General features: G+C 38.3%; 1 protein-coding gene across 1 annotated transcript in view; it reads left to right on the top strand.

Annotated features, from left to right (window-relative positions):
- LOC121737705 overlaps positions 1 to 27,566 on the top strand; it is a 32,791-nt gene that overhangs the window by 592 nt on the left and 4,633 nt on the right. Inside the window, exons 2-6 of the mRNA XM_042129386.1 lie at positions 5,866 to 6,164; positions 16,181 to 16,383; positions 19,547 to 19,674; positions 20,060 to 20,310; positions 27,267 to 27,422. Of these exons, the coding sequence (XP_041985320.1) occupies positions 5,920 to 6,164; positions 16,181 to 16,383; positions 19,547 to 19,674; positions 20,060 to 20,310; positions 27,267 to 27,422 (983 nt within the window). The 5' untranslated portion in view covers positions 5,866 to 5,919. The remainder of the gene's footprint in view (positions 1 to 5,865; positions 6,165 to 16,180; positions 16,384 to 19,546; positions 19,675 to 20,059; positions 20,311 to 27,266; positions 27,423 to 27,566) is intronic.

The following is a 27,566-nucleotide window of genomic DNA, read 5'->3' as shown; positions in this document are numbered from 1 at the left end:
AATACTCCGTTTTATTAGTAATTTAATAATTTATTATAAAATATAAATAAATTAAAAAATCAAGGGGGGTTCCAATACAAAAAACACAATTTTCAGTCTGTTTTTGCTCGATTGTGGTACGGATCCCTTCGTGCACGAGTCCAACTCGCACTTGGCCGATTATTGTCATTGAAATTGTTAACCTGCTCTAACCTAACTACTATGCACCTGCTAAGGTAGTCGGATGACGAAGCATCTTTTACAGTTTGAACTCCAAAACGCACTTGTAATCTGCCCTAGTAATACGGGTCAGTGGGCGGTAGTTATTGCTTGTCATCAGATCATTATTGCTTTGTTCGTTCTTATCTTTTTACCGACTTCCATAAAAAGAGGAGCTTCTGTTTATTGAGAGCCTAAAGTCGATTGTTATGGATTATCTTGCAATCATTGCGTGAAGATAATAAATAGACAGAAAGACAGACACACAATTAATGTAGTTGTAATGTTTTTCTCGCATTTTCCGAAGATTTTCATCTTTTGAACCCTCCCTAAAATGACAAGATTATTAAAGACCAGCAGTTCTCGAGTTAGGGTCAATTCAGACCGCAACGCGACGAGGCGAGGCGAGGCGCGGCGTGGCATAAAGTATGGATTTGATTTGATCAATTGCGTAAGACGTATTGCGAATGTCAAATCCATATAAAAGAAATGCATCTACGCGTCGCGTTGCGGTCTGAATCAACCCTTAAAGAGCAAAAAATAATAATTTTGCAAACGAAATCTGAACAACACGACACTAAAAACCATATAAGTTCTTTCCCGCGACTCTACATTCATTATATGAAACATAAAAATCGGTTTATCGTTTTAAGCTCGACATAACAGATCGCATTTTATTAGTTCGGATTACAAGAGCTTACGTAAAGCAATCAACGGTACTCAACCTGCTGGTAATAAAGTGATGGTTTTTGAATATTTTCGTTGGAAAGTCATGGGATACGCTGACCTCGACTGTAGAAAGTCGTGTGGGCGGCTCATTATGAGATCGCCATCGACGTATGGTGATAACTGATATAAAACAATAATTATTGGCACTTTAAGAGTTCTAAAGAGAGTCCTAATATTGGCATTCATGGTGTTTTGAATGAAGATCTAAGGTGTCAATGGGATGATTCAGATGAGTGCCAACGATGGAGGAGTTTGTCGTAATGGTGTAACAAAATCAGCTACAGACAGTTTTTTCATTTTGACCTACTCATATAAATACGTTCAAGAAGAATATTTGTAGTAAAAAATTCAAAGATCCATCTCATGTAGGAGTGACTCTACGTCTACGATCAACGCAAGATTGCTCATAGCTCATAAGTCATAACATAATACCTCTACTATTATAAAGTATTTTTTCTCTCAAGTGGTTATAACATTTTGTTTGGCTACGCAAAAAACGTGAGCAGTAAAAAAAGCTGAGGGTTTTATAATTTTTTAGGTCGACCTATAAAATTGTCTCTCTCCCTTTTTCTCTCGTAATCTCCCCTTTTGTTGCGCAATTGCGCTACAAAAAGGAGTGTTGAATTTCTAGGTGTCTTTGGTGTAGGTTGCATTTTGACTTTCGACCTGAGCTGAGATGCAAACCTTTGTCGATCCCTCTTTAGCACAACTAAGTTGTAAGCTTCACTTTTAACCTCTAATCAAAAAGAGGGTCATTATATTATGTCTGACGACTGACGAGTCTGCCTATCTGTCTATGTGTGTCCGTGGCATCGTAGCGTCCAAACAAAAATACGGAACCCTAAAAATATAAGGCCTGTTTCACCAGTCCCTGATAAGTGCCGTATAGGTTATCCACATTACTAATCTGACAGATACAGTATGGAGTACCTATCTGTCAGATAAGTTGTGGATAGTAAATACGGAACTTATCAGGAAGAGATGAAACAGCCCCTTAATCTAGTTTTTTGTGGTATGAAGGCTGACAGGATCAAGAGTGCTTTTAACAATAATTCAATATCATCAGCCCCCTTAGTGCTAGAACATTATTATCTAAACCTAATCCACTGGATTATTCTAAAGTACTGTCCGTCTGTCCGTTGAACTTCACGCGTGGAGGGCCTGATAGTGAGGTCATTGCCACGGGTACAATACTGCTTACTTATTGTTATGTGCATACTAATGAGTTATGTTAAACTGATGTACGCTTTACATAATATGTAACACTATTATCATTTAGGGCGAATTCGACCGCAACGCGACGCGTAGATGCATTTCTGTACTGAATTGACAGATTTCAATTGCATGAGATGTCTTGCAAATCTGTCAAATCCATACAAATTTAGAAATGGATATCTACGAGTCTGAATTGACCCTAAGGGTCGATTCAGACCGCAACGCGACGAGGCGAGGCGTGGCGCGGCGCGGCATAAATTTGTACGGATTTGACGACAGATTTCAATTGCGTGAGACGTCTTGTGAATCTGTCAAATCCATATTACGCATCGCGATGCGGTCCGAATCAACCCTTACTCGTATCAAGTAGATACTAGATACCATCTTTATTATAAGTTCAAACAGATTCGCCGCGCGAAGTTTTTCGTTCTCGTGTTTTCTTGACTAGCTAAGATGAATGCTTATATTATTATAAATGCTACTATGTGTCTGTCTGTCACATCTTCATGCTCTGACCGGATTATAATGAAAGATATGGTTTAGAGCTGTGATCCGGGAAAGGATATGGGGTAGTTTATATCAAGGATTATTATACCATTTTCTGCGCCATAAAGTTTTTAACTGTGCAGCAAAGTTGAAGCAATATCCGTATCAATACTAATATTATAAATACGAAAGTGTTTCTATCTGTCTGTCTGTTCCTCTTCTTTTTTTTTTATGAAATAAGGGGGCAAACGAGCAAACGGGTCACCTGATGGAAAGCAACTTCCGTCGCCCATGGACACTCGCAGCATCAGAAGAGCTGCAAGTGCGTTGCCGGCCTTTTAAGAGGGAATAGGGTAATAGGGGAGGGTAGGGAAGGGAAGGGAAGAGAATAGTTGAGGGTAGGGAAGGGAATAGGGTAGGGGTTAGGGGATTGGGCCTCCGGTAACGGGTAAACTCACTCACTCGGCGAAACACGCCGGTTTTCTGTGAGAACGTGGTATTTATAGCCGGCCCATTCGTGCCGAAGCATGGCTCTGCCACGTATAGAAACCCAAATTTCATGCCCAAACCCCTAAATCGATTTACCCGTTTGGTATGGAGATACATATTTTGAGACCCGCGAAACGAGACACCGAAAAATTTACGAATCCCACTCGTCAAACAATTTCTTTCTCGACAAAATTGCGGGCTACTTATATCTGGTGAGACTATAAAGTAATTTATTTTATTTTCATATGTAATAACAGATTCCATCTGCAGCCACTGGCAATAAGAAAGTCGCAGTAACAATGAGCTAATAAAAAGACGCCATCTGCGAAGCCATCGTAAGAACAGTTAGCATATTGAACTAAACGTGTGGTTCAAGTATTGTACTATCAGAGAAGTTGATTCCTATGCAAGTCGGGGACCTAAGTAGTTTGGTTGCGTTACGTCAAACCCAGCTGACAGATCACAATTAACATTGAATTGACATATTCGACCAAATAACGTTGCTCTGTCAATTGCATAGGAATCAACTTACTCGATGGTACTTCATAATGTTGCTTCTTACGATATCGTAATATTATGAAATTCCTGGAAGAATCAACTGTCTGCAATAAGACCACCTTTTTGTATAGTTTATTTTATTGTTTTTATTGAAAAAAAAAAGTTTGTGTGGATAATTTTTTTTCTATACTTACAGGGTGTTACAAAAATAAGTGATAATACTTTAGGGTATGTACGTGTTGCTTGTAGAGAGTTCACTGTGAAAGTAGCAGCGCTGAAAGACCAAAAAATTTTTTTACTTTTGTATGGGGAAACTCGTGACGCTCATTGCCTATACAAAAGTGAAAAAAAAATCATCTTTCAGAGCTGCAATTTTCACAGTGAACTCTACAAGGAACACGTACCTACACACCCTAAAGTATTATCACAAATTTTTGTAACACACTGTATATATGCCATGTAAAATTCTTGACTCATACAAACTTAAAACTAAATTTTTATAAATACAATATTACAAAGCGGCCCAAACCGCTACCGCTCATGTCTTGTTGACTTATCACGCACTCGCGAATAGTGTGGTACAGTTAAGCAATTCAGTTCACAGTGCAAAGTAGTGGGTTCAAATGCGTTTATTATCCAAATGTGCAGAAGAAACTGCGACTTTGTCTATGGTAAATGGCGATTACTTCTGTAAAGTGTATGTTTAAAGATAAAACGTAACGCAAAACACTATAAAATCTGTGATACGGCAACCACTGGTTTCGCCTCAGGGTTTCGCGATTGGCGCAAGGAACTTCGGACATATTAAGAATTTTACAATATTACTAGCTGTCCCGGCAAACGTTTCTTTGCCATATAAAGTATTTTTCCCGTATTATTTTGATGAAGTGACTAAATATGTATGTCACCTTGGCAACGTCCATCGCTATCCCGTCGCACAAACAATGGTCGCCGTCAGTCTCGAGTTGTAATAATTTACTATTATTTATTCAACAAATGCACTTATCAATATAAAAGTACTCGTATACCGAGCTAAGCTCGGTATACGAGCAAACACTCGTTGACTTCGTGTTACTTAATAACGCCATCTGCTGGTCGTTAAAATAATTAGTTGCTCACAAAATGGTATTATTATTCGCCAATAGATGTCAGGAAGAGTCATATTTTTCAGTTTATCGATTATCGATAAAACACGAATAAGAAGACATTTTCTGAAAATGATTCCTAGCTAGATCGATTTATCGCCCCCAAAACCCCCTATAAACTAAATTTCATGAAAATCGTTGGAGCCGATTCCGAGATTCCAATTATATATATAGATATATACAAGAATTGCTCGTTTTAAGATATAAGATAATATTAAAGATTTTGGCCTTATTATCCACATCATTTACATTAATCTTATCAAATGTAGTCCAAGAGGTTGATTATTGTATTGTAATGTAAATACATCAACAAAAAGTATTTCGCATGGGCTTTTAGCTGCACTCCCATGCCATACATTCCCATAACGGGTTACTTCTTACCCATTGTCAAGTTTATCAGAATCATCATCATCGTCGTGATGATGAGTTTGGTTAAGGAAAATGTAAGGTACTGTGACTAGAATTAGATGATGGAAGCTGTATGTCCTTTCCCGTCTATCTAAGTATCTCCATACAAAATATTATCTAAATCGGTTTAGACTTCAGCCGTTTAAGCTGAGGATGTAACAGACAGAGTTTTTTTAAATATAAAATAAAGGGGGCAAACGAGCAAACGGGTCACCTGATGGAAAGCAGCTTCCGTCGCCCATGGACACTCGCAGCATCAGAAGAGCTGCAGGTGCGTTGCCGGCCTTTTATTATAAGAGGGAATAGGGTAATAGGGGAGGGTAGGGAAGGGAATACGGGAGGGTAGGGTAGGGAATAGGGGAGGGTAGGGAAGGAAATATCGGAAGGTAGGGAAGGGAAAAGGGTAGCGGATTGGGCCTCCGGTAAACTCACATACTCGGCGAAACACAGCGCAAGCGCTGCTTCACGCCGGTTTTCTGTGAGCCCGTGGAGTTTCTCCGGTCGAGCCGGCCCATTCGTGCCGAAGCATGGCTCTCCCACGTCAAAAATACAAACTCCCACGTCAAATATACAGACACACATCAGAATTGATAATATTAGGAAGGGTTCTGTGAGGTGCCGAAGTCCGCACTAAGTATACTACAGCTGAAAAGAACACTTCTCTTTCATTTTTGCTAATAACTCTTTTCTTTCGCAGATTCGCAACATAAACTATCAAGGGTATAATGGGCTGATTCTGTAAACTCGCAAAATGAACGAGTGTCGAGAGAGAATACGACGCGAGAGGGAGCGAGAAAAGAACACGTATACCTCTCCTCGTCTGGCGCTCCGGCGAGTGCTGCTATTGGCCGAAGGGAGACAGTTCAGGGAAGCGGCGGCCATCTTGTCGAGACTTGGTCCTGGAGTGCTACAGACTGTGGCGACGGAACTACCCATCGATCTGCTGGTGGAAGCTCTCCCGCATTCTACTCACCTCATCGAAACTCTACTGAATAGGTGAGAGTAAGTCTAACAGTGTACTACCAGAGAAATTGAGTCATAAGCAGATGACGGACCTACCTTACTTGGTTATATTATGTCAAATCAAGTCTGCCCAAGATCGGGATGGTTGGCGCTATTGGGGGAGGCCTACGTTTAGCATTGGGCGGCAATAGGATAATAGATAATGATGATGATGATGTCAAATGAATGTTAGTCGTCAGCTGGGCAAGTTTGCCATTATTTCGTAAGTCCGCCATCTGCAACTGAATCAATTTATTTTACAGTACTATCAGATCAGAGAAGTTGATTCCTTGGCAGATGGCGGACCTAAGTACTTAGGTCGCATTAAGTCAAACCCATCCGAACAATCAGTTGGAATATTTAAATTCAATTCAATTTGAATTTTCAATCCGAGCACATTGAATTGACAATATAAGCCGACCACATGACGTAGGTCCGTCAACTGCCTAGGAATCAGTTTCCTCGATGGTACATCGATCTATAGCTATTATATGGCAAATTTTGATGGCAGATTTTCAAAAAATATCCTTGATCATTGGATTTTTATATTTGCATGTTTCACACACAGAATAAGCCGCTAAACAATGATATTCTCCATACCGCTAAAGGAAAAAAAAAAAGGATCAAAATGTTTTATTCCTATTACCTTGGTATTGCTAGTCAATTTACTGTCTCACTTTTTGCCATAATTTTTTTTTATTTTATGAAATAAGGGGGCAAACGAGCAAACGGGTCACCTGAAGGAAAGCAACTTCCGTCGCCCATGGACACTCGCAGCAACAGCAGAGGTGCAGGTGCGTTGCCGGCCTTTTAAGAGGGAATAGGGTAATAGGGGAGGGTAGGGAAAGTAATAGGGTAGGGGATTGGGCCTCCGGCAAACTCACTCTCTCGGCGAAACACAGCGCAAGCGCTGTTTCACGCCAGTTTTCTGTGAGATCGTGTTATTTATAGAGCCGGCCTATTCGTGCCGAAGCATGGCTCTCCCACGTACATTTATACAATCATTATTTTTTTATTTATAAAAAATATTTTAAATAAGATCTTTTCCAAAGGCGATAAAGGTTAAGAAGGAGAGACTATAATATTTTCTTTAACATAAAATCCTAGGCTATAACTATTAATTAACACATTTTATAGCTATGAACGAAATTAATGGAATAGAAAGATAATATATTCATTTCACAAATGAATGAATAACTAAAAGCAAGTCTTAATTCTTGATTTTATAGTTTTTGGTTTTCTTCTACCTGAAGATGTACCTAAGTGTTTTGGCTGTGAAAGCTTTGCCAGACGCAAATATTCTTGGTTTAATATTCTTGGTTTGGTATCTTCTGTGGTAATATTGTGTACTTTATTTGTATTTTAGTTCCTTAATTGTAAGTCTTATTACTACTAATCATACTAACACTGCGTTTCATTAAAAAACTCGCATTCCTAATTTGAATTTGACAGTTATTAGTTTTGACTTTTTTTTATTCTTAACGGTCACGAATGCAAAGGAATGCACCTGTCAAATACTTTCTTGTACCTGGCGGCGTAATTATAATGTCATTATTGCGGTTGTGGGCTGTGGCCGCTAGTTCGTCTCTCATTGTTCGATATTCACACGATGACATGATTTCGGGGCCATTATCGATAATGGCATTGTATGCAAAGCAACAGGCGCAGGACCGACTTTTTCCATGCCCATCCGACGCATGGATCGTCTTACTTGTCAGACAATTGATCAGCCTGCATTGTCCTAACCAAACTTGGAAATAACATGTTTCCAAAGCGGGAATCGAACCCACGACCTCCGAGTCAAGAGCCGCGCTCTAAACGACTCTACCACGGAGGCGTTAAGGCTAACGGTATGGAGATACTTTGAGTCCCGGGAAAGGACATAGGATACATTTATATCCCAGAAGAAATGTACGCTTCCCGCGTGACAAACGAATTTTGGCGAAAATTATAGAAATCATCATCATAATATTAATACGCGAACGAAAAACTTTGTAACCCTTTTTACGAAAAATGGGGAAACGTAGGTGCATGAAATTTTGCACAGTTATAGTTTATGTGGTGAAGGAGTGCATCGAGCTAATATTATTTTGGAATTATGCTTTTATTATACATTTTTGTAACAAATAAAACATTACACACACTGCAACACACACACATAGGAAAGATGACAGATTTTTGAGTGACAAGCCAATACATACGAATTATACTCTTTTATTTATGGTTGAAGTCTGTTGACAACAAGTTGACAAATTGAAAATGGAATATAGTTTTTTTATTGAATCTTAGAAACTATTAGACAATGTTTACACGGCCAGTCTGAGATCAGCTGAGTCCCAGAGACAAGAGTTAAAAATATATCGTCAATATTTCTTTACAAAATATAGGTAGTAGTCCTAATGTCGTTGAAACTATGATCGAATTTCGACCATTGGGCGATCTCTAGTAATTATAATAACATCACTTTCCATAACAAGAATGACACGCATTGTACTGTGTACATTATTGTGGTATTCTTAAGACAGTATACTATGCTACTGGGTCACTAGTATCATGTTTAATAATAGGCAGTATATTGTGTTCTTTATGAAAGAGTCATCTTGTTATATTGATACGTTAATGATACTATAAAGTAGGCCTAAACAATTATCGAAATGATCCATACAATACGATAATGAATTTGAGTCGAGTCATCATGTGTTATTGAAACGATTAATCAATATGGGAGAAATCTATATTAATTTCAATCTATTTGTATCTATCGAAATGAACTAATGAAGTGTTTAGTTTTACTTTCTACACGAATGTTACAACGCGACGCCACGGACAGACAGACAGACAGATACGTCAATTTTACAACACCTCTCTGCTTCTTTCGGGGTCTCCGGTTCGGGCCAAAACCTCATAATCCGTACATTAGTCTTTTAAAAGTTACTAGCGGCCCGCCCCGGCTTCGCACGGATATAAAATATGTAGCCTATGTCTCTATATTTATGTCTGTACTAGATGTCCCGCGCGGCTTCGCCCGCGTAATTTAGGAATTTTACGGAAACCGTACATTTTCCCACAAAAATAGCTCTTATGTTCCTACTCCCTTCACTTGGTTTACTCTATATCTGTGTCAAATATTGCCATAAAGATTGCTCCAGTAGTTCGTAATTTCTAATATTTCCCCCGTTTTTCCACATTTTACTGAGTTTCTTCGGTCATATTAGTCTTAGCGTGATAAAATATAGTCTATAGTCTTACTCGATAAATTAGCTATCTAACACTGAAATAAGTTTTTAAATCGGACCTGTAGTTCCTGAGATTAGCGCGTTCAAGCAAACATACTCTTCATGTTTATAATATATTTTTTTCAATTATCGCTTGACAAACTTGAGTCTCGATCTAAAAGACTATGAAAAGTACCAATAACAGGGTCATTATAGGCTCATAAGTCATAACCATGGAACGATATATGGTATAATATGGTAGTGATGATGATGATGATGATGAATGTCATTTACATAGTAGCATATGCTTTCCGTTCTTAAAACAACGCCGAAACTCCCAAACTTGTGTATCTATAAAGGAGGTCTTTCAGGACCTTCCGAATCACGGTATACCAGGTATACCTCGGTGCAAAATCTTACTTGTTGGTAGCCTATGCTTAGAATACTGCTCACGAAACCGAAGTCACCACATGTTTCCATATAAACTTTGGGGAGTTCCCTCGATTACTTACGCATCCTTCATCAGATCACCACTTTTGTGAATATAACACCAAATTGGGATGATACCCTATATACGTAATACGAGTAATCGTTGAACATAAGAAAACGAACATAACACCTCCCCCATTTTTAAAGTCGGTTAAAATTGTAGCCTATGTGTTATTCTGATGTATAAGCTATATTATTGTAAAGTTTCATTAAAATCCGTTCAGTAGTTTTTGCGTGAAAGAGTAACAAACATCCATACATCCACACATCCATACATCCATACATCCAAACAAACTTTCGCCTTTATAATATTAGTAGGACTAGTAGGATGTGAAAAAGAGGGGTGTATGAGTTTAACGTGTATTGATGGAATTAAATATTTTATTTTATTTTATTTTATTTTATTTTACTGGAAAACAAAACAGTAATTAAGTAACAATATGAGTAAATACATAGCAAGAAGATACACAATTACATTGTTTTCGCATATAAATAGTTACAAGAGGAAATAAAGACATTTAACAAAACTCAATTAAACTGATTAACAATTAGTAACAAATTATTTTGAGAACCAGTCTCTAGAAAGTGTATTTCTAAGAACATTCGGCGAAGAAGTAAAAAGATCGAGTGCGGAGCCATCCGCCGAATGAGTGCTATAATAGTGGTTGAAGGTAAACATAGACCTTATAAAGAAATAATTTTGCCTGTAGTTAGTAGAGTGGGAAGCTATGGAGAGAGTCGGTCTATGTAGTATGTCAAATATGTCATTGTCATTTCCTTCGATTCGGAGTAAAACTATCGAGCAAAACCGTATGTGAGTGTGGTCGCTGGTACTTAGCATATGTCTGTCTGTCATGTGCGTGTGTCTGTCCGTGGTATTGTAGCATCCGTAGGGGTGGACCGATTTTGATGTACTTAGTTTTTTTTTTTAAAAGCTGACATGATTGAGAGTGTTCTTAAGGTTTAACTTATAAGGTGTAAGTTCAGACATTTATTAGAGTATTTAGATATATTTAAAAGTATTATCTACTTATATATATATTAATACGTGAGCCAAAAACTTTGTATCCCTTTTGACGAAAACTGGGATAACGCAGATGAATGAAATTTTGCACAGTTATAGTTTATATGGTAAAGGAGTGCATCGAGCTAATATTATTTTGAAATTATGCTTTTATCATACATATTTTTAAATTTATCATACAAATAAAACATTACACACACAACACACACACTAGGAAAAATGACAGATTTTTGTGTGACATACGAATTAAAGTCTTTTATTTTCTTTGAAGGTTGAAGTCTGTTGACAACAAAGTGACAAATTGAAAATGGATTATAGTTTTTTTATTGAATCTTAGATACTATTAGACAATGCTTACACGGCCAGTGTGAGATCAGCTGAGACCCATAGAGAAAAAAATATGATATTATATTTAGTCAATATTTTTTTGCAACATATAGGTAGTAGTCCTAATGTCGTTGAAACTAAGGTCGAATTTCGACCATTGGGCGATCTCTAGTTATGTTTTATTTATTCAAATTACTCAGGAAGTTTGTGATCATTTTTATGGGGCAGATGCCCCATAAAAATGATCACAAACTTCCTGAGTAATTTGTTTGTCTGAGTAATTTTTACTAGATAGTAAAAGTGGTCCACCAAAAACGCATACATCAAATCTTTTCCTCATGCCATCATCAGGTTATCTACATAACCCAATAATTAAGCTATAGAGATTAATTTTCGATAAATATCCATGTCGGAATTCGCGAAAAACGACCTTAATTTTTATATTTCAAGATTGAAATTGCAATAAATGCTGATGATGAAAGTGTAGACTGTAGAGTAGGTGGGTGGCTTTCTCGCAGACTGGTTGCATTACTATGGAAATATTAGCAACCTATGCGTTACCCATATCGAGGCGGGTTTCGAAACCAGAATAACCTGTGACCTAGGTCTACGTTAGGTCTTATTTGGGAAGGCTTTACGAAAAAAATGGATGCAGACATGCACGGGAGCATTATTATAACAAGCGATATAGTAGGAAATAGAGGCCGGCAAAGCACCTGCAGCTCTTCTAATGTTGCCAATGTCCATGGATGGGCAACGGTAGTTGCTTTCCATCAGGCGACCCGATAGCTCATTAATTGTCCCCTTAGGTATTTAATATTATAAAAAAGAGTTGTGTATTTGTGTTCCTACTAAGGACGACGGACTTTAGTCAAGTCTTTACGTGGTAGAGCCATGTTTCGACACGAATGGGCCGGCTCGACCGGAGAAATACCACGGGCTCACAGGAAACCGGCGTGAAACAGCGCTTGCGCTTGAGTGAGTTTACCGGAGGCCCAATTCCCTACCCTCCCTTCCCTATTCCCTTACTTACCTCCCTTACCCTGTAATCCTATTCCCTCTTAAACGCACATGCAGCTCTTCTGATGTTGCGTGTGTCCATGGGCGACGGAAGTTGCTTTCCATCAGGTGACCCGTTTGCTCGTTTGCCCCCTTATTTCATAAAAAAAAGTTGCTTTCGCTAATTTCGATAGTGCAGAACTATAACTCAAAAGTGCAATGGAATTTGGTATAGCCGAGATTTCGTTCCCGAGATTTTTAATAGTGGTTTTGATTGGCTTACGTCAAAACTTTAACCAATAAAGAACGCTGTTGGGTAGATAAACTGCAGATAGATAAATCACAGAAACGGGGCATAATTAATGACGTCATGGAGTTATGACGTCGATTCTTTCATCTTTGTAGAGCCTTAAATTTGAACAAAAGGACAGGATATTCTTATTTTTGCGGTTGTGTATTCTCGGTATTTCTGCGGCTCTGTGGAAACTGGAACCTAAAAATAAATATGACTTGTGAGTTGTGAAGTATCCAGATAGAATAAAGGTGGCTTTCGGATCTTTGCCGCAAGCGACCGCGACCGGTAAAACCGCGACATAGAATGGGTCAATTCAGACCGCAACGCGACGCGTAATTCACGTAAATGCATTTCTTTTGACAGATTTGCAAGACGTCTCACGCAATTGAAATCTATCAATTCAGTACTTTAGAAATGCATCTACGAGTCGCGTTGCAGTCTGAATTGCCCCTAAGGGTTAATTCAGACAGCAACGCGACGCGTAAATGCATTTCTAAATTTATATGGATTTGACAGATTCGCAAGACGTCTCACGCAATTGAAATCTGTCAAATCCATACAAATCTATACCTCGCCGCGCCTCGTATCGCCTCGTCGCGTTGCAGTCTGAATAATTGACCATAACTAAGGCATGAAGAGTTAGTACCGAGTAAAACATTTTTTGGTACAATATAAACAGCCAGACTTGCCTTTATGTACTTCATGAATAATAAAAAGGTAAAACCGCTTTATGATAATAATAAAGTTTGACTCACTCATCGAACGTAACCTGTCATCAATGGAACCGCGAGTTATCTAACAACCAGGGGTTTCGGTGAAAGTGACCCGACGGGTTACATGTCAACCGACACGAGTGAATTGCCGCTCGTGCTGACCAAATTCTCGATAAGTCAGGTTCAGACTTGGCTATAATTATAATGAAAATAATCCATAATGAAATTATTACTTTCCCTCCGTCCGTGTCAGTGTCCGTCTGTCTGTGTGTCTCCAGGCTGTAACTTAAGAACCGCTATAGCTAGACTTCTGATATAGCTAGATTTTCACAGATTGTGTATTACTGCAATTGCCGCTATAACAACAAATACTAAAAAAAAAAACAATATTTAAGGGAGGCCCCCATACAACAACAATTAACACAATTTTTTGCCAAATTTTGCTCGTGCGTGAGTCCGACTCGCACTTGGCCAATTTTTTGTGTTTTGAATTACCTCCGGTCTTCCCGACTCCGTATCATTACAGGCCATTTAGCCGAAACTTTTTCGTTTTCGCTTCTTTATAGAATCGCCGATCAAAATGTATGGAATTGACATAAGACGAGTCGAACGTCAACGTCATATTAACTTATGTCAATTCCATACATTTTCATCGGCGATTCTATAACGAAGCGAAAACGAAAAGATTTTGGCTTACCCCCCAGGTTTCAGAGTTAAGATCAATATAATATTATTGCATAAAAATGTATTTTATTTAATAGCGTAAGGGCGAGTTCTCATGGAAACGATGCGAGACTTGGCGATATACTGTAATAAAATAAAACTATATCAAAACTCAAATACCATAACGTCGCTTTGGGTTTAAATTTTGTGGCTCTATTATTCTTATTTCTTTACACTTATTGCTTCTTCAATTCTCGGTGTAAACTGACCGTAAGTGTAGAGAATGACTGAATCATCGGAAAAGAGAAAGAATAATTTATAATGACATGCAATTAATCAATATTCGATATTATCTAACATGTAATTTTTCATCGAATCTTATGTTTAACTTATGCGCGACTACCTAAGTTATTTGTTACGTAAGCGAACGAGACACGAGTTTAAGAGGATACACCAGCTGGGGCTAGAGAAATGAAAAAAAAGTACGTGTAATATCTATAGCTGTCTCCCTTACCTCAAGCCTATACCGCAGAACGCGATAGAGACAACTGCAGAAAATCAACGATTCGTTGTCCCCTGATTCCTTCTCCAAAACTTAACCGATTTAAGTACTTTTTTCATTAAAGATTAAAGAAAGGCTTGAGCTGTGTTCCTATGTTTTTTTTTTTATAATCTAGCCAAATTTTTTTTCTGGATGTTTGAACACAGCGGAAAATCTGGCCATTTTTTTGGGCTTTTGAACGTTCACGAACGAAAACATAGGGACATTGTATTAGTGGCCGTAGATATTCAGGAAAAAAATTATAACTCTACCGGCATTATCTAGGGAGGAAACAGGGGACAACGTTTGTATGGAAAAAAGGGCGGTGTGTACTCCTCTTAAGACAGTAGAGAGACGAGGCGAGGCGCAGCGCTGCCTTTTATTTTTCTCTCAGTCTCAGTTCTCTCATTCCCCCATCTTCAAATTATTCTCGACAATAGAATGTCCTGGAGGTCTTTCTCTTATGAGTGTCATCTAGTTCCAAATATTTTTGAACGTATTACATAATGCAGCTTAAATCGTTGTTAACCGCGGGTCATGATCTAACACAAATAAACAGAAATTTCTAGTTCACACAACAATGGAGAATAAAACAAAAAAGTTGCTTCGTGGGAGAACGATGCGCCGTTAGAATGGGTATTTGCCTGTCGTTATGTCATATAAAAATAATATATTGCATGTACAACAAAACCATGTTGACAATGGTCCTCGATTAACCAAGTTATTTGGCTAGTCGCAGAACGCAGACTTGTATGTAACAAATTTTGAGATGCCGCACATCAATATTTAATAGGCTTGTGTCCTAGTTTTGTATGGGACCTAAAATTTACAACAAGATTCCAAAGCATTTGAAAGATCTGAAAATAAAATTTAAGAAACTCTTGATAGAAAAGTGCTATTAAACTATTGACCACCATGGGAATGTGTGGCGGGCCTATCTCCTACTCCTCCTACATTTCTTCAGATTAATTTCGTTGCAGGTCCCAAGACAGATTTAGCTTGTCCCTCGGGCATCCCTGAGATTATATCAAAGGGTTTTCGTGGTTGGTTACCACTGTTGATCCTGGCGACACAGGAGTTGCAGTGGTGGGAATGTGTGGTGGGCCTATTATACTATTGACGAATATCTAAATGACACTTTATAATATTATTAATTATTTTATTACAGTCACCAAAATCTATATCCAAGTATTAAATAATTTTAATCAATTGACATACAGTATACTCATAATGACTATTTTTTATTATTTTAATTATTTTATTTAATGAATTATTTCTATATGACTTGTTTTTACTAATGAATTCAGCGTAAAATATATAATTACTATATTATGCGAATAAATGATTTGATTTGATTTTCCTTATTGGTAATTAAAAGACGTCTCAAACAAAATAGAAACATCAGTCAAAGAATTAAAAGCTTTTCAGAATTCATATTAAAAATACCTTCCCAAAACGCTATGTACCTTCAAACTGCTACCGAATTATGACGTCACGGCTCGTTAGCTTAAAGTTGAACGCGTATTGGCAATTTAAATCTGGGCGCAACGAAAACGAGGGACGTACAACTTGAACTGTTTGTGTCTGATTAATGCAAAGCTGAAACTTTTCGGCTCGGCTTTCGCAAAATTCTGAAGGGCAGGGTTGTTTTACTGTATGTTGCGTCTAAGCTATACATAGATCCAATTTAAATTAATGTTGTGCTATTATTTGCGTATGTTGTTAACTTAATTTTATTTTCCAGGCTAATTTCCCTCGAGATAAACCCTCGACCGGAGCTCCACTGCGACACTATAGCATGGCGGCTCGTAGGGCTCCTGGGCACGGAGCAGGGCTCTGGGCTGCGGACGGTGACGGGGCGGCTGGCCAGCTCCCTCGCCAGCTACTGTCCGGACACCAGGGATACCGTGGACAGCAGAAGACGGCAGCTGGATGCTGCTGTTCAGGGTGAGTTTGAGGATATTCATTGAGGGCTGCGGATGGTGACAGGCTGGCTCAGCAGCTCCTTCACCAGCTACTGGCCGGACACCAGGGACACCGTGGACAGCAGAATACGCAGGGTGAGTTTGAGGATATTCCTTGAGGGGTGCGGACGGTGGTAGGGTTGCTCGCCAACTCGCTAGCCAGCTACTGTCTTGACACCAGGGACACCGTGGACAGCAGAAGACGGCAGCTGGATGCTACTGTTCAGGGTTTGAGGATATTCCTTGAGGGGTGCGGAATGTGACGTTGGCCAGCTCCCTCCCCAACTACTGTCCGGACATCAGGGATGCTGTGGACACTAGAAGACGGCAGCTGGATGCTGCTGTTCTGGGTGAGATTGAAGGTGGTGGCTTGAAGAGGGAATATCTCTAAAGTATACGCGGCGATTCGAGGCACTAGCGGTCATTGCCAAAAAAACTTGCCATATTTCATCATTTGGGAATTGCGATTTAATGTGGTGGTAAAATGGCTGGAGGCTACATCGTCATTTATCGGCGTAGGTGGCTTCTAATTTTTTTGACATTCGAAGTGATCTTCGAGTTTTCACAATTTCTACTCCTACACTCCAAACGTGTTAAAAGCTTGTGTGACCACTTACTAACAACTCTAACAAGTGGTAATTTAAAAAAAATATCTATTAGATACTTATATACAGTTGTTACTAAGTAAAAGTAAACTATATTGAATATGTTTAGTGTTTACCAATTCCAAAGATTTTAATTGTTGATTTGAATCATCAAGAAAGAAATTATGCTAGGTACAAAGAAGAATCCGACATAATATTCTTTTAAGTTTATGCTCGACTATGGCTATTCCATTTCTTAAAAAAAAAAAAAACATTCCCCGTTACTCGAATTATGCATTTTACAACAAATACATAAATAACTACGATTGTAGAAGCGTCAACAACAGTTATTAGTTTTAGTAGTTTTAGGGTCATTGTTACTTACATAATATTAAAATGATCCCGTTATTGATGTATTCGAGGAAGCCCACTTCCCACGAATTCACAATATAAAATTGTTGTAATATCTGTTTAGTTTATTTAACAACATTTAAATACATATTATAAAGTAGGTCATATCGTTTACATAAAGACAGGGATTGCGACAAATGTAATTTTTGAAACCTCTACAGATTATTTCACGTCATCTTTACTTGAGATAAAGAGTACTTCGATTCTACTATTTAAAGCAAGGATTAATACAGCTTTCATCCAAATCATAACAGGAAGCTTGTATTAAATAAAATAAAAATTGTTTTATTTCTGAGTAGATTTTAAGAAAATACTTTCATAATGTTTATAATACCATAGAATTAGAACGTATTTTGATATCGTTGGATACTACCACAGATACTACGGTGTCTACCACCGGTTCGGGAACTAACCCGGCGAGAAGAACCGGCGTAAGAAACTCGCACGGGGCCCACTTTTTTACCAAAAAAAAGTGAGATAAAAAATTAATCTTTTAAAATAAAATGTACAATACTGTAACATAAAATATTCATCATAATAATAATCATTATTTATTACGTCAACGTTAACAAACGTCAAGTTATAAGCAAATTAGGTTGCCAAAAAAAGGTATTACGTTTTTTGTTAAAAACTCCGAAACTATTAACACTTAAGAAGTTTAAAAAAAAGATTCTTAAAGAGGAGGAAATTTCCATAAGAAAACTCCCAACTCCCGGAATTCTATCTCTATTATTTATAATTCTAATTTAACGCTGAAAGTAAGCCTTCTAATTCTGAACTTTTTTATATTCTTTTTCTGAATCTCCTAAAAAATACAAAAACAACGATGTACAACGAAGTGCACAAAATTGATTTTTTTCGATTTTTTATTGCACCTTTTAAAAAAAAAAAAGAATGGATCCCATCATCAGGTCACCACTTTTGTGAACATGGTACCAAATTGGAGTGAAACTTAATACAACAAAACAAAAATTTCAAAAATCGGTTCACAAACGGCGGAGTAATTGTTGAACATACAAAAAAAAAAAAAAAACTCCACAGCCGAACATATAGCCTAGCCTCCTCCTTGTTGGAAGTCGGTTAATGAGAATACCCATATCATCTTATAACGCATTTAGTATAATGTCAGCCAGACCCTAAAATTTCGTTTATGATTATATTGTTACATCTTGCATAACACTGTCCATGGCGACTTTGTAAAATTTTTGTAATCATATTATTTTTTGATTATTGCACTTTTCGGATAACATGTATATTTAATAAGACAAATACAAAGAGACCAGCTTAGTTTTATGCAAATACCCTAGCATCCAACTTAAATAAACCATCTTTTTTGTGTCGACAAAAATACAAGAAATTTAAGCATAATTTTAAACAATTCACTTACAGATGAAAGGTTATTCCTGTATTAAAAGTCGTATCTGTATGACTTCTACACCATTTCACAGGGCATTTAGGCATTTTAACAACAAAAATATTGTAAAAAGCTACGTAAAAAGTAAGTAAACAAACCTATGTAAACAAATTGTAAAATGAGTTTGACAAAATTGTCATGTCAACCTGGTTGAATGTCACTCGAGTATATGTAGACGAAAAATGTGTACCGAACACATGCATAAATATGCATGTATTCGGGTCACATTTTGTAGCCTTTTGGTGCACTTTTTTTGACGGACTTACTCTTCCTTAGTTTTTATTATTCGTAGAAAAAACGTAATACCTTTTTTTTGGCAACCTAATTTGCTTATAACTTTTGCAATTTTTTGTGTGCTAATACACGCTTCCGATACATTTTTCTAGACGTCTTCCCGAATCTAATGAGCTATCGCACGTATTTTTATGACCCTTATCTCTATATTTCGCCATTCTCAACTTATCGCTTAGACTATAATATACTAACAGCTCCTTGCCAGCTCGATTATCATGCCTCGAACGTCGGAACGATCCCAAGTTGTTACACGCGTGAGACAGTATTTTTGTGTGCGTGCGAATAAGACAGCCTGGGCTGATAGACCCTGCTGATAGATCCTAGATAGGCTGATAGATCCTGTACTGCTACTACTACTTTCATAGCGAAACCCTTAAACATTATCACTATGTTTTGTTACACCCAGTATATTAAGTAATTTACAATACAATTCACACCCCCAGGTCTGGGCACGCACGGTCTGACAGCGGACGCGACGGGCTCGCTGATCTCCCTCCATGTAGCCATGAAGAACGAGCTGCAACGGCACGTGGACGTCTACAAGCAGGCGCTGCATAAGCTGGAGGAGCTGGTACGTTCTAGCTATACAAGCTATACTAGGCTAAACATTTACCCAATGCCTATAACAACAGGTCAAAAAACTATTACGAGTATGACACAAATCAATTTGGTAAATCCATGAGCTTCCTTACTATTTAGGCTACTGCAAATTTTATCAGACTATTGGTAATTAGGATATAAGAACAATAAGGGTCATCTACGCTGGCTTAGAGGCTGTCATTTAACAACTAAGTGAACTAAGTACTAAGTTGTATGTACCTACGTAGAATACCACCATAAAATATATGATAATAATTATATTCCCTGTGGCCTTATTCTCATATGCTCGTTTGATTGTAAAGCTGTTACAAGAATATAGCCCAAGGCATTGTAAATAATCCATCTCTGTTCTTCAGTCATCAGTGACAGTCAACCAGGACCCAGCGTCGTCCTCCCACCAGCGTCTCCTAGCCCTCTCTCACGCGGATGTAGAGAGGAGGCTCATAGACAACAAGTCCCTCCTCACCATCGTGGACAAGCCGGCTCTGCGACAGCTCCCAACCCTGGTGTCAGCGCTGGCGGCCAGGGTGGAAAGCGATAAGGCGGTGCTGGCCTGCGTGGGCCAGATTAAGAGGACGGATCCGGCCCTGGACTTAAGTGACACGAGGTAAGACCTTATTGGTGGTTATGAAGGAAGAATGCAGCTGATTGGCGCTGAGAAGGTAGTGAATAGTATCGGCAGTCATCATTAACAGTCATGACCCAGCGTCGTCCTCCCATAAGCACCTGCTAGTCTGTCTGATAGTGAGAAGAGACTTGTTGGGAGAGAGTCCCAACAAGTCTCTTCTCACTATCGTGGACAAACCGGTTCTGCGTTAGCTCCCCACCCTGGTGTCAGCGCTGGCGGCCAGGGTGGAAAGCGATAAGGCGGTAAGCGGTAGCGGTAAGGCCTACGTAGGCCAGATAAAGAGGACGGATCCGGCCCAGAACTTGAGTGATACGAAGTAAGATTAGATTCTGCTGAATTAGATAGAAGAATGAAGATCTTAAGCACAGTTGCGATATTGATGCGTTAACTTAAAACGCTTTCTGATTGGTTATATTCTCATTTTTTTAAAGAAGAGTAAACGTTTTGGTTTAGTTTAGTTGTTTGTTTCGTTGATTTGGTCTTCGTTTGACATTCCTGCTAATATTATAAATGCGAAAGAGTGTCTGTCTATCTGTCTGTTACCTCTTCACTTCCAAACTAATTTTGCTGAAATTTAGTAAGGAGGTACTAAGTCCCGGGAAAGGACATATGATACTTTTTATCTCGGAAGAAGGTACGGTTTTCCGCGCGATAAACGAGTTTAGTTTGGATCCAGTCTTAATTAAAGTTTTAAATTTCTAATAGAGCGTAAAAACAGCAGCGGGTTCTCCTATTTCTAGAAGAAACGGGGTTCTATATTATTATGTATCTACAATTTACAATTACTGCAACATGGGGTTGATAACGCAACGCGACGCGTGCATTTCTAAATTTATATGGATTTGACAGATTCGCAAGACGTCTCGCGCAATTAAAATCTGTCAAATCCATACAAATTATTTTAACGTGGAAGAGCCATGCTTCGGCGCGAATGGGCCGGCTCGACCGGAGAAATACCACGTTCTCACAGAAAACCGGCGTGAAACAGCGCTTGCGCTGTGTTTCGCCGAGTGAGTGGGTTTACCGGAGGCCCAATCCCCTACCTATTCCTTTCCCTTCCCTACCCTCACCTATTACCCTATTCCCTCTTAAAAGGCCGGCAACGCACCTGCAGCTCTTCTGATTTCTGATGCTGCGAGTGTCCATGGGCGACGGAAGTTGCTTTCCATCAGGTGACCCGTTTGCTCGTTTGCCCCCTTAATTCATAAAAAAAAAAATTTGCCGCGCCGCGCCTTGCCTCGCCTCGTCGCGTTGCGGTCTGAATTGACCCTTACACTACTCATAACAACTTCCTAGATATCTATAACATTATGGTTAAGCCTTGGGGTAAAAGCTTTTATTGTATTTTATCCAAACACATCTAAATTGAAACTTCATATCACCAAAAATCTTGACCGATATTCCAAATTTACACCATGGTCATCAACGATCAAAACCACATAATAATAGATTAATAGCATCAGTTTTTTCCGTCATTTCCTTTACATAACGAGTAACATCCGACTAGGAAGAATATTTTGAGGGTTCATCCGGAGTCCGGACAACAAGTATATTATGTTTCGTAACATGTAAAGGTTATGTTGTGACGGTGCGTAACTATTTCCTATGATGGTGCGCTTTTGTTGTATCATTTATTTCTTACTTAGCTATTAGGGTCTATACAGACAGACCACATTTCAACTGCAATCCAACCGCAAATTGCAGTTCAAGTGCAGTTTGAATGCAGTTGACACGACTGCAATAGAACTGCAAACCAAATGCGTAGTCGGATTGCAGTTCAGTTGCAGTTGGCGTGCAGTCTGCACCATCCCACCCGCCCGCACGCTCCGCTTCACGGAGCTAATACAAGCTCCGCTCTCCCGCGCATGGAATCAGTAGCAAAAACAGCGGAGCGAGCGGGCGTCTGTATAGACCCTTAGAGCGTCCACTCATTCATCGAATTGTTGCCGAATTGTCTAAACTCGTTACGTGGTAGAGCCATGCTTCGGCACGAATGGGCCGGCTCGACCGGAGAAATAACACGTTCTCACAGAAAACCGGCGTCAAACAGCGCTTGCGCTCTGTTTCGTCGAGTGAATGAGTTTACAGGAGGCCCAATTCCCTACCCTTCCCTTCCGTATTCCCTTCCTTACCTCCCCTACCCTGTAATCCAATTCCCTCTTAAAAGACCGGCAACGCACCTGCAGCTCTTCTGATGTTGCGTGTGTCCATGGGCGACGGAAGTTGCTTTCCATTAGGTGACCCGTTTGCTCGTTTGCCCCCTTATTTCATAAAAAAAAACTAAACTCTAAAAGCACACAATACGCGAAACGCGTAGACCAACTTCTGTAAGAGCTTACACTCTTTGTGTTTAGATAACACTGGCGTCTATACTAATAATGTCATAAATGAGAAAGTGAGTCCGTCTGTTACCACATCATGCCCAAACTGCTTCGCAAACGTCTGAACCGATTTTTCTGGTCTTTGAGTCCCGGTCCCATGTCCTTTATATAGGATGCTTTTCAACCCTGTTTGGAAAATGAACTGTTTTCGCGCGTATGAATTTTGGTGCAACGGTGTTACGGGCGTCATTTAGAATAATTATTGCTGAAATAGATAATATTAGTTAATTAAAAAAAAAATAAAAAAAAGGAACTAAACAAATTCGTAATTTGTTCACATAGACATAATATTTTGTTAGTAAACGAACCTTTTACTATGGAGTTCCTTCTTACCGCGGTCAAACTTTAGCTCTCCAGTGTCCATTGACTAAAATTACCCGTATTGCAACATACAGACGAACAGGAAACATAATAAACATAAATTAACACTTTAAAAACATTAATCTCACCCTAGATAAAAGATAATAACAGCTTATTATTAAATAACACCCGATTATGAAATAATAAACGGAATTAACCGAAATTATGCTCTCTATTAAATTATATGAGTTAAGGTCATATGTTTTACTACAATAACAAGGCATATTATAATAATAATATGTATAACTAGCTGTCCGCGTGAATGTATGTTATTAAAATCGAGATTTAGAAAATTGAACACCCATCTACTTTTTTTTATCTATATTTAAACACACGAAAATTTTAATTTACTTACATCAAAGACCCAGGAAACTTGAACCTCAGATACGGTACTTATCGTTTTGAAAAATCCTTTCTTCGAAGAGGGGATGGGGGCCACAGGACAGGGGAAAGTAACATGTGACGGAGATAGAGGTCGATAGACTTCAGAAGACGGGATTTAATGTAGGCATCTATCCCTCTTTAACCTACCTCTTATTTATAATCTACAGTTAAACCAGAACAAAATAACGCTTGAAGTCGTTTACTTACTTACCCACAATGTAATTTCTTTATTGGCATTGGCCCACCGGCCACCACACATTCCCACCACTGTTATATCTCCTTTGGTTGTCGTTGTAAATTTCGATGAGTTTCTTCAATTCCATTACTTATCAAGTCACCGTTTTTAGGGTTCCGTACCCAAAGGGTAAAAACGGGACCCTATTACTAAGACTTCTTTGTCTGTCCGTCTGTCTGTCTCCAGGCTGTATCTCAAGAACCGTTATAGCTAGAGTTCTGAAATTTTTACAAATTGTGTATATCTATTGCCGATATAACAACACATACTGAAAACGAAATAAAATCAATATTTAAGGGGGGCTCCCATACAACAAACATGATTTTTTTTGGCCTTTTTTGCTCGATATCAATAATGACAACAGGCAGGCAGTTGAAATTTTCACAGAATCCTTAATTATATGTGTACTTTAATAATTAATAATAAAATGAGAATACAATTAAAATTTAAGGGGGGCTCCCATACAAAAACACAACTTTTGGCCTATTTTCTCTATAACGGTACGGAACCCTTCGTGCGTGAGTCCGACTCGCACTTGGCCAATTTTATTGTAAACGTGGTATCAAATTCGGGCAATCTATACAACAAAAAAATAATTTTGAAAATGACCACAAACAGCAAAGTAAACATTAACTCCTCCTTTTTTGAAAGTCGGTTAAAAAAAATATCTTAGATGTTGACCAGGGATGTAAGGTATCATCATGCCAAATTTCATTGAAATCTGTCCGGCGGATTCAGAGATTAGCCTGTACAAACAGACAAACAGACAAACAGACAAACAGACAGACAGAGAAACAAAAATTTCAAAAACAGTTAAAATGTTTTCTATTACTCTTCTAACTTGCCCCTGACTCGTTTTTTCAAGTTTATTTTCAATGTACAAAAATTTTAACTCTACGATTTTATTATAATATATTATATATTATGTATAATATTATGATTACAACATTATGCAAAATGTGTCTGTAAGTCTGTGTGTTACCTCTTAAACTTTAAAGCTTAATCGCCCTAACCGATTTGGATGAAATTTGGTATAAAGATACTATGAAAGACGGAAAAAGACAATAATTTTTATTTCGACATTGAATTGCAATTTAATTCGCTAAGTCACTCAAAGTTTAGTCTCGTTTCTGTGTGAATTGACCTTTATGAATATATATAATTTTTTATAAATATTCTGACCTTTTCTGGATATTCCTATGGAAATCATAAGAATCTCACACGACAGCAGCATTAAATGAATTCATTCATTAGGTACCTACTATGACAATGTAATATTCATTCCATGCGGTTTCACATGATTTTCATAATAAGTACATCTTTGCAAGTCTAGATGTAACAATAGTACTAACACAATATGGAATAGGGGAAACTGGAAAGTTACAGAAATATCTACGTTTGGAAAGCTTCTCGTTTTTCCTCCGCCGCACCCAAACATACTTATTTGTCAAAGTTGCCCTGCGGTAAACCTTATCGATAAACTTAACGTGCTTGGGTAAATATTGCGTAGAACATTTTGTAAACGTAAAGAGGTGTAAAGAGAGACCTAAGAAACTATTATGTAAGACGTATTTGAGAATAGAAAATACTAGGTGACGCCTACAACACGTGGTAATGGCCTATGTAGGATCCCTTTATAGAAGGACCTTCACCGAGCTGGTTATTATATTATTAACCAGCTCGGTGAAGGTCCTTCTATAAAATCCTAGGCCATTATGGCCTAGGATCCTTTTTTAGGGTTCCGTAGCCAAATGGCAAAAAACGGAACCCTTATAGATTCGTCATGTCTGTCTGTCTGTCCGTCCGTATGTCACAGCCACTTTTCTCCGAAACCATAAGAGCTTGGTAAGTAGATGTAGTCTGTGAACCGCTTTAAGATTTTGATACAAAAATGGAAAATTATAAAAAAATTTAGGGGTCCCCATAGATACAACTGAAATAGAAAAAAATTCGAACGAGATCTAGCCAGTAGTTTTTTTTTATTTGTACGTCACAAATGGTAAACCTTTTAACTTTCATTAATAAATCAACTAAAATATGAAAATAAATCAAAAACCTCTTAATTTCATAAAAATAAACCTTATTGCTGTTGCGGAACCCTTCATGGGCGAGTCTAACTCGCACTTGGCCGGTTTTTATTTTCATTAAGTTATCTGTGCCACAACTCCGTTGCTACGAATTCGCGCGGGAACCGTACATTTTCCTGCAACAAAAACTATCCTGTGTCTTTCCCGTCTTTTAAAGTATCTTCATACCTTTTATTTGAATTGGTTCAACCGTAGAGCATGAAAATACATTAAAAGAGAGATTCACTTTTGCATTCACAATATTAGTTATATAGTTAGGAATTTTATGAAAAGTCTCTACCTATATAAATTCAGAATCTAAGGCGCATTTTATTATTATTTTTACAAATTTTAAAAACATTTAAGTATTTAAAAAAATTAGCGAGAAAAAATTGCAAGGTACCTAAGGGTCTATTCAGACTGCAACGCGACGCGCATTTCTAAATTTGTATGGATTTTGTCAGATTTGCAAGACGTCTCACGCTCAAGAAATCTGTTAATTGACCCTTATATGCTGATCCTTTGCCCCAAGTGAGACATGAGTCATGACCGAATCATGGATGTCCGTTATATTTTGTATGAAGTGACTCAAAGGTTAAAAATCCTTACTCCCAGTGAAGTTAACTTTGAACCCCAGTTAATTGTGTAACTTTCATAACCTGAGAACGATGGTATCTCGTCTTTGTTTGATGATTTAACTACACTCAATGCTTATGCAACGACTTTTACTCGGTTTTCTCACAACATGCGTAAGTAAATAGGCGTATTGACACTTTTTAATACGAGTATTCCTAAGTAAATAGATTACATCAATAACTTCTACATTTGCGATTAGTTTTACTCCAATCCGAAATAAGAGGGTGAAAATTCGAAATAGGACATCTAAAAATATATTATAATTTATAATACGTCCTCTAGACGTAAAAAAAATCTTATGTCCTTTCCCAGGACTCAAAGTATCCCCATACCAAATTTCAGCAAAATCAGTTTAGTTTCGGTTTGGACGTTAAGAGGTAACAGACAGGCGGACAGACACACGCATTGTCATGACGTGGTCGTCTGATTTAAAAGACGATCTTAACCGTTATTAAGATTTAATTCAACAGCGAAGTTAGAATAATCGAATGTAAGTTGCCTTCGTACCTAGTACCTACCCTAGTTGTTTGTACTAAACTAGGGGTTCCGCGCGGCTTCGCCCGCGTAATTTAGGAATTTCACGGAAACCGTACATTTTTCCGCAAAACATAGCCTATGTTCCTTCACATGGTCTATTCTTCATGTGTGCCAAATAATAATCCAGTATTTCCTCCTTCCTCTATTTCTTCGCTACTATTAGTCTTAGCGTGATAAAATATAGCTTATATAGCCTTCCTCGATATCCAACACTAAAAGATTTTTCAAATCGGCCCAGTAGTTCCTGAGATTAGTGTGTTCAAACAAACAAACTCATACGCTTTATAATATTAAGTATAGATTTCCAGATAGCTCATGAAGTGAACCTAATTCCAGGCCGGTAGCGGGCGTGCTGATGAGCTACTCGCGCGGCTGCACGGCGCTGCTGTCGCAGATGAGTGATGGAGTCACGGACACGGCACCGCGCTCCACAGACTCCGCCAGCGACGGCTACCACTCCGACATCGATGACGTCCACCAGAATCCTGAACGGTGAGTGAATGTAGATTTATATTTTGCGTTCTATAGGGACTACAGGCTTTCAAAAGAAGCCATTTGAAATACTTAATTGTTCAGGCAAGAACCAAAAGAAACAAACCGCGAAATAAGTAGGCAATGAAAATTGAAGAACCTCTC

The sequence above is a fragment of the Aricia agestis genome, chromosome 21, assembly GCF_905147365.1.
Source record: "Aricia agestis chromosome 21, ilAriAges1.1, whole genome shotgun sequence".
NCBI lineage: Eukaryota > Metazoa > Arthropoda > Insecta > Lepidoptera > Lycaenidae > Aricia > Aricia agestis.
This window is presented reverse-complemented; position numbering and strand designations above follow the sequence as displayed.